Source organism: Oncorhynchus mykiss, chromosome 5, assembly GCF_013265735.2.
Source record: "Oncorhynchus mykiss isolate Arlee chromosome 5, USDA_OmykA_1.1, whole genome shotgun sequence".
NCBI classification, from domain to species: Eukaryota; Metazoa; Chordata; class Actinopteri; order Salmoniformes; family Salmonidae; genus Oncorhynchus; species Oncorhynchus mykiss.
In genome coordinates, this window is record NC_048569.1 from 27,060,858 (window position 1) to 27,072,958 (window position 12,101).

Here is a 12,101-nt window from a genome sequence, read left to right on the forward strand (position 1 = left end):
CTGTCTGTCAGGGTATTGACCAACATCCTCCTGTAGTGGGAACGTCTACGTATTGTACGGTAAATCGTCTGCGTAATCACCTGATCACATCTCTGCTGTAAAGCATGTGTTGTGGATGGACTGGTTGTGCAGATTGATCCCCTCTCTAAACCCTCTGCTTCCTTGCTGTGCCACGCTGATAAGGTTCAGTCATTTGCCAACCTATTACCCGCTGAGCTGGTCAACTTCTGTACTGACACATCCCAGCAATGGTGCCAGCAGGCCCTGGTCCACACAGTAACACCTGAGCAATTAGAGTTGTCTCTGTGTTTAATGTGTCAGCTACACAGAGACATGGAGCAGCTTTGCTAAATGTGCGATCTTACAGCACCTACACCACTCACTGGGCTCCAAGAGGGTCATGTGGAGGTCAGCGCAAGAAAAAACCTTTGTGTGACCCTTGTTTATGGGCTATCCCTGAGAAAATATCATATTCTGCCCCTACAGTCTCCATGTTAGAGAATTAACTTTGAAAACTAGGGAGGAACAGCTACATATTGTGTGTTGTGAGTTTACATGAGGTAGAGAGAGTGACAGAGACAGAGAGAGAGAGAGAAAGAGATTACTGTTCGTTTTTATTGTTTATTTCACTTTTGTCTATTATCTATTTCACTTGCTTTGGCAATGTTAACACGTTTCCCATGCCAATAAAGCCCTTGAATTGAATTGAGAGAGAGAGAGAGGTGTTTGGGGTAGGGTAGGGTAGGGTAGGGTAGGGTAGAAGCAGGACAAATTACTGTAATTCTGTACAAAAGTATTTTGGGGATGATATTAATCCTCTCATAGAATGGGCAATCATTATAAAGCTTGGATAGTGATTATTGAATACAAGCCTGAATGATAAAATATAGATTTTACTCTGATAATACAGTCTAAATCAAATAGCTTTGGGCAACTTCTTTAATGGGTGAATGAGGGCCATTTAGAGAATTTCTCAACTCTCAACTAATTCAATGCTTTGATTATTAGTGTAAATGACCTATAAACGGATTATTTTAGTGGTGATTTTTTGTCAACTACCTGAGAGGCATGAGCATCCTCGCCATCGTTTCACCATCACCCGTGGCTCCTCTGGCGAGCAGAAATATTGAACCACTCACTAAAATGCAATTTCACACAGTAAGACATGTCTTCAGGGGTCACTTCTCCATGAGCCCCAAAAGCCTATGGTTCCATGATTACACACTTGGGCGATATTGTGTTTGAAATCTGCTAACATTTTGGTAGCAAATTCTTCTCTCACCTCTCCACCCTAAGGCGATGTGACAGTCATGATTCTGATTTGTGTCTTTAAATCTTCAAAGCATTCATACAAGGTTATGTGGCATGTGCATAAATGTGTCCACACAGCAGGGTCTCATAGACTAGACGTAACATATAAAACTACATCCGGGACACTCAAATTAGTATGATATGCTACGCTTGGTATAGTTACATAAGACAGATGTGTGGGCGTATAATGCGAACGTCTAGCAACCCAAAGGTTGCATGTTTGAATATCATCAAGGACACCTTTAGCATTTTAGCAACTTTTCAACAACTTACTACTTATTAGCGACTTTGCAACTACTTAGCATTTTAGCTAACCCTTCCCCTAACCCAGGGTTTCCCAAACTTGGTGCACGATTTGGTTTTTGCCCTAGCACTATACAGCTGATTAAAATAATCAACTAATCATCAAGCTTTGATAATTTGAATCAGCTGTGTAGCGTTAGGGCAAAAACCAAAACATGCACCCCTTGGGGTCCCAAGGAACGAGTTTGGGAAAAGCTTAACCCTTTTAGCTAACCCTTTCCCTTTATCCTGATGCCTAACCTTAACCCTAACCCCTAACCTAGCTAACTTTAGCCAGCTAGCAAACTTTAGCTTTAGCCACCTAGCTAACGTTAGCCACAACAAATGGGAATTCGTAACATATCATATGTTTTGCAAATAGGAACATATTGTATGTTTTGCAAATTCGTACCATATCATATGAATTGTTATTCTTCACATATGATACGGAATGGATGATGGACATACACAAAGGAATAAACCCCATACAAAGGTACATATCATACTCGAAATGACATACAGAATGAAACAAAATGCTCTGAGACCAGGTTACATATAATTATGACACAGGAATTGTAGGATACATCACATTGTGCAAGTGGACACGGATAAATACAGGGATGGATTTATACGTAATTCCTGTATTTATCCTTACTTTAAGATTTATTACAAACTGTACAGTGCTATAGAGAACCATGCAGAGCTATTTTCTCTCAAACGAGTTTGGCATCCAGCCTATACATTGACCACTGACAGACATTAAGGGAGCAATCGCTCACATAGAATAGCCCATGAAGTATGCCCAAATAATTATCATAAGCCTACCATTAAAATATGTACCCAAAGTGAGACTGGTTTCACAGAACATTTATTTAGTATATATTAGGCAAACGCACCGGAGAAACTACAGGACACACGATAGTCTACTCACTCCCAATTATGCATTATCTTCCCTACTTCTGTTTCTAAATGATTGAAGCCAATAACTAGGTTACAACTAAATGCGACGTTTCCCCATCACTGCCATGCCATGGACTATAAAGCAACCTATTTGATTTCTCAATGTTCACTGAATGCGCAGGAGTTAGTTTACAATTACACACCAAAGATGGCATCATGTTGATATGCTGATGATGAACTATGAGGTAGTTTATTTCAACAGCCCTACATGTAGGCCTATGTGGATAAAAGTTCAGCTATATTATTCCAGAAACTGCGTAGGCTACGTATTTAACCCATAAAAATGTGTGTCCACTGCAGTTGCCTAGGTTCAAAGATTCATTGTAAAAGTGTCGAAAGACTATAGGCTCTTACCACCCCCATGTCCATCTGCTCAGCCGTCAGAGAGGGTGCCGCTCGAGCCTGAGATAAAAACCAAAACATAGGCAGCAGGAGCATCTCTGGGGAAATAATCCAAACGCGCCGCACGGACTTCCATTTACGAAAAAATTGACACATCATGCCCTGCCACTCGCTGCTCATGCAGCGCTCAGACACGGGTCCCTGCCCCCGCACCACCAAATAAATCACCCAGGTCCGGATCCCTCGCATCCGTTTCCAAAACGGAATGGAAGAGAAGTCTACCTCACTGTTGCGCGTAAACACATGAAACACATATCACACAGAGCCGAAGATGCCAATAAAAACATTGAGGAATTTTGCAGTTAGTTTCCACCAAGATCCGCGTCCTGAAAAAACATTTCAGTCATAGGCTATTGCTGTTCCTCAGTGGACCACATTACGCCGACAATTATTTACAAAGACATATAACTTATATTTCCAGGCATAGGAGTATGTAGGCTATTTATCTCAGAATGTGCAAGATACCCACGGGGCAAAGAAAATGAATCCGTTCAATTAATATCCCCGCTGCAACACTGCAATACCGGCAAACGGAGGTAGGCTTGCGCTCCCTGCGCGGAGCATTGGAAACTGAGACTGACGCACGGTGAGAGAGTGGAGAGGAATTTAGCCAGGGATGGGAGGAGAGAATAAAGGCGCCTAATTCAGTCCACATAGAATGGGCATAGTATTGAGTCTATGTCGCCCTTTTAATTTTGTGGCCTCGGTTTCAGAGTTACAGGTGCACCAGTGTGCATCAGACAGACATGCACAGTTTGGAGATGTCTGGCATCTCTGAATAGATTTCTTCGAATGAAAACAATGTTAGTCCACAGGTTAAAATGTAGGCCTATATCATTAGCCAAAATAAAATTATAGAGGTGAAACCCATAGTTAAATGGCCATGCCTAACACTGAGATTTTATAAAGGCATACTCATAGGCTATAGTACCTGGTGATGTTGCAAAGTTACCTAGGCTTATGCGTAGACTACATGAAGCAAGCCTACAGTAGCTTATGTGGAAACAACGATGTGTAGAGGGTTAGGTAGGCTTTAAGCTTAGCATGGGCGAGGTGCTAGGTTAAGTGTATGGGGAGAACGTTCTCTGGGGGACTGTTGTCTAGTTTCCTGTAAGTTACCAGGATGTCAGTCACTGAGCACCATGTTAGGACCTTTTTAGGACGTTCTCAGGACTTTCATTTTACTACTCTTCAGGACGTGGTTTGATGGTCCTTGGGAAGTGTTCTTTGGGGGACCTTTGCCTAGTTCCCTGTAAGTTACCAGGATATCACTGAGGACCATGTCAATAGCTTTTTTGAAAATCTTTACATGTTCTCAGGACTTTCATTTTACTAGTCTTCAGGACATCACGTGATGGTCCCAAGGGAACATTCTCTGTTGGAACTTTGTCTAGTTCCCTGCAAGTTAAAAGGACATAATTGAGGACCATGTTAGGACGTTTGTAAGATGTTCTCCAGACATTTGTTTTCAGGGTGAAATGATTGACAAATGGGGCCTTGCAGTATCTAGACAATTATGATACGCAATAAGGGCCCACCGCCTGCAATTATTTCTAGAGCCAAATAACTGATGTAATTTACTATTTTTGTCTGGCAAGCACGCACGCAGACGCACGCACGCAGACGCACGCACGCACGCAGACGCACGCGCACGCACGCACGCACGCACACACACACACACACACACCAGAAGTTTTCCATCTATTTGAATACTACATATACCTTCCTCTAAAGCAGATTTCTGCCTCACTAATGATCCCCATTTATCCATCATTCTCTGCCCCACCTGACCTGACTGTAGCCTATAGGAATCCATAGGCTGAATCTATGATGAAGTTTAAAGAATAGTTAAGTATCCATTCCTCCTGAACCTATGGATCTGCATTTCAAACACGGTTCCTGTATAAAACCATAAATATATATATCATAATTTGTTAACTAGTTGGAGTGTTTAGCAAACCAGGGATACATGTTACGGCTTTCTGTAGTTGTTAGAGACCAGGAGCCCCCAGAATGTACAAGTGAGTGTTCAGGGAGCCAACTGACACCCAATTAAATATACATATATCGCCAGCAGCAAACTCCTTGGACTGAAAATAATGCGTATGCCTCTGAAATACAGAAGCGGTTATATTTTCTCCCCCTCATTACTCTGGCATTTCAAAAGACATCATAGAAAACCACAAACCAATTTGGAAAAAAGTAGAGATCATCACAATTACACAAAAACAGAGGGGTTCACAATGGAAAACAGACAATCACATGATCCATATTCTTCTTTAGCAGATGAGTTACACTTTGTTGTTGTGGATATACATTATTTCATCTTTGTGTTGTGGCGTTCAAAGTCACAAGTAAGGAGAGAGACTGTAACAAGTTGAATTAATATCCAGTGATAGCCCTATGATACAAGGCTTTGTATGTAAATGGGTGTCTGTATCCTCAAAAAGTTATACAGCTGCGCTATTGACAGCATCTTGACTGGCTGCATCACCACTTGGTATGGCAACTGCTTGGCATCCAACCGCAAGGCACTACAGAGAGTAATGTGTACAGCCCAGTATATCACTGGGGCCGAGCTTCCTGCCACCCAGGACCTCTATACCAGGCGGTGTCACAGGAAGGCCCTAAAGATTATCGAAGACTCCAGCCACAGACTGTTCTCTCTTTTGAGTCATCACATACACTGCTGCTACTGTTTATTATCGATCCTGTTGCCTAGTCACTTTACCCCTACCTATATGTACCTCAATTATCTTGTATCCCTGAACATCGACTCAGTACTGGTACCCTGTGTATACACAATGAGTAACAATAACTTGGCTATACAGCGCATTCGGAAAGTGTTCATTCAGACCCCTTGACGTTTTCCACATTTGATTAATTTTAGAATATGGCTGTAACAAAATGTGGAAAAGGTCACGGTGTCACGCCCTGACCTTAGAGATCCTTTTATTTCTCTATTTGGTTAGGTCAGGGTGTGACTAAGGTGGGCAATCTATGTTTTCTATTTCTTTGTTGGCCTGGTATGGTTCCCAATCAGTGGCAGCTGTCGATCATTGTCTCTGATTGGGGATCATATTTAGGCAGCCTTTTCCCACCTGTTGTTTGTGGGATCTTGTTTTTGTGTAGCTGCCTGTGAGCAGCCCAGAACGTCACGTTTCGTTTTCTTCTGTATTGTTTTTGGTGAGTTGAATATTTATTAAACATGTGGAACTCTAAGTACGCTGCGCCTTGGTCCATTCATTCAGACGATCGTTAGACACGGGGTCTGAATACTTTCCAAATGCACTGTATAGCCAAGTTATCGTTACTCATTGTGTATTTACTCCTCCTGTCATAACTCTTTCTCTATTTTCTCTCTCCATGTTTAGGAAGAGCCCGTAAATAAGCATGTCACTGTTAGTCTACACCTGTTGTTTACGAAACTTGCGCCAAATAACATTTGATTCGATTTTATGTGTGCTTAAACTATAGTCTGTTGAAACTTTTCAGAAATGTTTCAGAAACATATGCACAAATACAGCCTTTCAATGAAAAACAGAAAACATGAGAGGTTAAGCAGTCTGTATGATGTTGTTAAAATTCCTACCAGACTGTTTGAACCTTGACTTCATTATCAACACAATTTCATGGAATGTTCATAAAAGCGAAAAGAGGCCTAAAGCTATCCAGAGATGCATAGCCAACACACACAAACACCTTCCCCTCTCCCATCGTCTATTCACATTAGGTACAACAGTCTCTGACTGTCATTCATCTAATGCCTTGGGGACCAAGACAGTTATCAAAAAATAAGTTATGTTTTCTTTGTTCCCGACAAAAGCAGTATTAAGTTATCAGAGCCAAGGGGTAATATCCCTGCATTACAATCTCAAGTCGCAGACCTAGTAGTAACATTATGTTAATGTTTTTTAAATGTTCTTTCTAATTGGATATTTAGTTTAGTTTAGATATTACAGTAGTAAAGCTAGAATATTAAGTTAAAGCCCCTGTGACAGTTTATATAAACAATCAAAAATAATGAATGACAATTACAACCAACGACTTGACACTGGCTTCCATGTCATATGATGTCACTCAGGGCGTCATGCACCCCCAAAATCTGAGGGGGCACAAAGTTAGTGAGGACTGCTATAGGGGTGGTCCAGAAGGGGGCTAGGTCCCCCCCGTCCATAGGTTGGAAAATGTTGCATTTTTCAAACACTTGAAAAAGCTTTTTGCTGCAATCTAAAGCCATAATCACTATGCTTAATTCTATGTAAAAAAATATGTATATTTTTCTGTACATCTAAGCCTAACTCTTGAGCTGTCTGTATCCTCCTGACTGGTGGTTCTTTTTTTCAAGAAACTAAACATGCTTCTCTGCATCTCTGCATCTCTGCTAAAATCTGGGCAAAAGATTGAAAGGAATGTGAGTCAATACATTTAGTTATTGCTTGGTTTTCTAAAGCCTACCAACCTTGCCAGCAGCATGCCAGCTAAGATCGTTAGACAAGCTAGCTACTCTAATTTGACTGATAGCCTGAAATGGCTTCTTGGTAGCTATTTCTAAGCTTGGGAGATTGGGAATCTGGGCTAGCTAAAACCAACATCATAAAAGTGGCTAGTAGTATTACAGATTTACAAAATATATATAAAACATGTTTTTTAAAACATGACAAATCTGAGGGGGCATGTGCCCCTGTGCCCCCTATGGGCATAACACCTCTGTCACTCATCATAACATTCACATGACCTAAAACATGACCAAAAGCAATGTAATGTCTTAGGTATTGAATGTTTCAGAGATGTTATATCAGTCTATTGATAACAATCTGAAGGCTTTTTGGAGCAGGGTTTGGTACGGGTGGGGGGGGGGGGGGGGGGGGGGGGGGGTTGTTTATTTGAGAGCCAGCATTGAAACGGTTTCTGTCTGCCTGTAATTGTGTTTATCACACTGTGTATCTCAACCTGGTGCATTCTGCATCTCCACTGCCAGCACTGCCTAATGGGCATTCCCATTGGACAGGTTAAGACTACAGTCTTTAAACACTCACAAACAAACAGACAGAAATGTCAACTGGGCATTAATTAATCTCTTTGCTTTTGTACTCTCTGGACTCTTGTGTGTGTAGGTACTGAAGTGTAACCAAAAGAGCTCAAGGACAATAGCGTACTGTAGAACATGAAAAATAGATCTATACACACACAACAAGTAAAGCTTTCACTGTTAATGAGGAATATTCACATCACATCTGATTCCTGTGTTGTCTTCTCTTTTGCAGAAGGCTATAATGTTATTCATAAACAGATTTGACCAAGACCCCAGACCTATCTGTGAGAAAATAAGAAGGCCATCTGGCAATGTTAAGAGGCACATACAGATAATGCTAAGCCATATCTATTCTGTTTTCTTTCTTTGTATCCCCCTGAGAACGTACCTCTGTGTCTTCTTTTTTCATTCCGATCATGCCTTCTCCTACCATTCACATTCAGTCCAGTGCAGCTGTAAAAAAACAGAAAGATACCTTATCTGAGAGAGAGTTTGGCTTTGGTATTTTCAATGCAGTGTTTTCTTTCTCCTCTATGGAAGCACCAGACTTTAAAAGAAAGTAAGTGCTGTTATCAACCTGTCAAGTGTCCTTTTGTTACACACACCCACATCCTCTGTCCCTGTGACCGTCCCTGAATGTGTGTGTATGTGACAAAATCCCACAGAGGTTCTACTGTACATGGATTACCCATATCATGAGATAATGGCCCAGGGCCTTGCTAATACTATTCTTTTAGAGACATTGGGTCAACATACACACATCTTCATTGAATTATCGTCGGAAAAGGGATTGATGAATATGATCAACAGAGTCAGTATTCCATAGGGATATGGTGGGCAACAGGAAAAACATGTCAAAGACAACTATTGGTCCAGGCCACTGATGGCTGTTACATGTTTCACTGATGAGATGTTGTAGATCCTTGGAGACTGTCAGTCATTCAAGACCTATAAAATCACTGTTTTCCTTTTTGTTTGAGCATGCAGTATGTGTGATGAACATATATGAAAGAAACCCACAAGAAATTATTGCTGACATACAGAGAAAGGCTGAGAGACAAAAGAAAACCACCACATCAATATTTGACCCAACCTTGTGAGTACAGTGCTCCTTAGCTTAATTGTCTTAATTTAAAACCCTTCAGAGCTGCTTTCCCCACAGATGTGTGTTTCAATCAAAGAGAGGAAATCAAACAGGTTATACATGTCAGCGTGCCCCAGACTGGCGGGTGAATGGGGCTGGTGGTGGGGTGCATGGTCTCGACAGGGGCTCCTGTGGCTGCCTGCCCAGACAGGATCTGATTTATGTGCCGCAGTGTCCAACCCTCCCCGTCTCCTCAATGTCACCCTTCAGCTCGTCTCCGTCCGATAGCCGCCACAGCGAATGTACATGAGGCCTACCATGTGAGACATGGGACGGGGAGAGGAGGTGTGGGAGGCGGAGGAGGAGGGAGAAGAGATGGTGGAGGAGGAGGAGGAGAGGTTCCAGGTTGAGATTCCCAGGTGAATACACCCTTGGAGAAATCAAGCAGCACCTTAGCCGCATCCACATTAAACATCAATAAGAGACCTATTGCCATACCGACATGCAGTGATTGTAACCCATCTCAGATGTTTGTCATCTGTAATCCCAGGAGGAAATGTCTCTGTCATGTTTCTTGTGATCCATGAAGTATCCTCTCAAACTGATTCCCATAAAAAACCTTAGAGACTTAATACCCATTCCTGTTCTTAGTCTCTGAATTTCAACTACCCTTGTCACTCTCTCTGCAGTCTCTTTTTTAGATATAGCCATTGAGCCTAGTAGCCCTTCTCGCCATAGCCTCTCACATCCATTGGTGTCAGTTAATATAGTGTTTAGCAGCAGCAGCAGTAGTTCAGCGAGCCCTCCACCTGCGCTGCCCTCGTTACGGCGACTCCTTTAATGTGAAACGGTGCTCTATGTTAGGAGCTTGTTCCTCTGATCTGCAGGTCCTCAGCGTGAGCCATCAATGATTTAGATCAACCCCAGAAGCCCACTATTCTCTTCTCCTGCCTCTACAGGAGCCATAGGTGGGTTAGCGAGCTAGTGCTCTCACACATCAATGAAAAATGATCAACCCTACTTTTCCACATTGGCAGTTCAGACGGCCCTCCTCTTCCTTTTCTCCTCCCTTCAATCAGTCACACCTGGTGTCACAATATTCTCAACATGCATTCAATGTAGCTACATTATTCAGAAAGCCCCCCCTGTCAATGTTAGCAACAGTACCCTTTAATCACACAGTGGAAACGGACACCTTTCCTCCTGTCTTATAACGTCACCCCCCTTCCTCCTGTTTTTCTTCCTAACCATTTTCATCAATCATCTGTTCCACCTATATTGCTGTGCCATGCCCTGAGCAGTGCCCTGCAAAATCTTTATCTTGTATCTAAATATAAATTGATGAATTTATGGGAGTCTTAAAACCATGTGCTAGCATCCTACGGAACAGACGCTACGCACTGCCCAGGAATTCCCTCAATCATTTTGCCTTTAATTAATAAGTTAATTAATTTAATTAAGCTCCAAAGCTGTTTAAGATATGTTTATGGATTAGGTGTGATGAATATGAGCAGGGGAGGTGGCAGATTTGACTCTCCTCCTTTGGGAAAGCAGTACCACTCACTAGAGACCATATTTAATCCATGGATATTTAATCCCTATTTGTCTTTTGATTTCATACCAGATACACCACGCTATGCACCAAGTGCTTTGTGTTAGCAGTTTTGCCTTTGTGACATGCAAAACGAACGCCGAACGCTCTGTCATTAGTGGCAAATGGATGATTAGTCAATCGTTCAATTAAAACCCCAGCCTTAACCCAAAGCTGACATTGCATAGTGAAATCTGACATTCTCAGTGAGAGATGGCTTGAGACAGCGGATAACAAACATACATGCTTTAGAGCCGGTGGATATACACATGTCCCCCCTCCTTCAATCTCTCCCCACCACCTTCCTCCCTGATGTCTAATTGAAGAAGAGCATCATTGTGAAATTGAAATCAGACAGGTCAGAGGACGTAGATATGTGGACCATAGATATGCACCTCTCATCTCATCATGTTAATCAGATGTTAATCCCTGGGTTGTATCTCTCTGCGAGGTTTTCTAGATTGGACCCGGTGCTCTGCCGCCTGTGACAGAGGATCGTCTGTACCAGCAGAGAGGTAATCTCATTGCTTACCCCACTTGCCATTTGCAGTGGGAGCACAGACACAAAATAAAACAAATAAGAACGTGCACAGCATAGATTGTCGTGTGATTACATTGCGATTGAGGGGAGTGTCTGCGTTTGTGCATGTATAAGGTGAGTAATGTTTAGGGTGAGCTAGTGAACATTGCCCTAGTTCTCCAGCAGTAACATGGTGCTCTGGCTCTGACAGATAAACAGACTCACCACATGGGATGCAGGAAAGTAATGCATCTTGGGAATTGATGCGCCAGTCAATCGTCCACCTTCCCAACCTCCCTTCCATTCCATTCCCAACAATTCCCTGCCATCCCATCGCCAAAGTCCTCATCATTATCAGTATTTATCAATGTTAGCAGCCTTTGAATAAGTCCGGCTGCATTTCACAAAGACAATGAAAAACATCAACAACCAGCGTTTGCTTTGCACACAGAGCAATTCAAAGAGGAGATCAATCTTCCCTCATTCACATGCTCTGTGGGAGCCAGGAGCAGAGCTGTATGGGGAGCTTGGTTCTCCAAGCTATTCCCCTCCAAACAAGATGGGCTCTGTGTACCTGGCCGGTTGCAACACAGGACAGCCCAGCTAAGGCAAAAAACACATCTATAGACCCTAGCCCAGCACATTTAGGGTTAAAGAAGAATCCACAGCCTTCTCTCTACACGCAGTGTTTACCAGTAGACCAGCAGAGTTATGTTTGCAGTTTGTTCAGTAGCTCCTACTTATATTTCAGTGAGGTGTTTTTAGGGCATGGTTACACTCCAAAATACTTACCCACATTCCTGGTAACGTTGTGGAATTAGGCCATGGAAAGCACGAAGAGTGCCAATTAGGCAGGCTAATATTAGCCGCTAACAGTGAAAAACAGTGGGGTTAATAGCTTTTAGTTCTCCAACTA

The 12,101-nt window shown here is 42.4% G+C and overlaps 1 protein-coding gene across 1 annotated transcript in view; it reads right to left on the reverse strand.

Moving 5' to 3' along the window:
- Window positions 1-3,523, reverse strand: part of mmp17a (matrix metallopeptidase 17a) — a 101,380-nt gene extending 97,857 nt beyond the window's left edge. Inside the window, exon 1 of the mRNA XM_021602292.2 lies at window positions 2,908-3,523. Coding sequence (XP_021457967.1) covers window positions 2,908-3,144 — 237 coding nt within the window. The 5' untranslated portion in view covers window positions 3,145-3,523. The remainder of the gene's footprint in view (window positions 1-2,907) is intronic.
- Window positions 3,524-12,101: the final 8,578 nt, after the last annotated feature.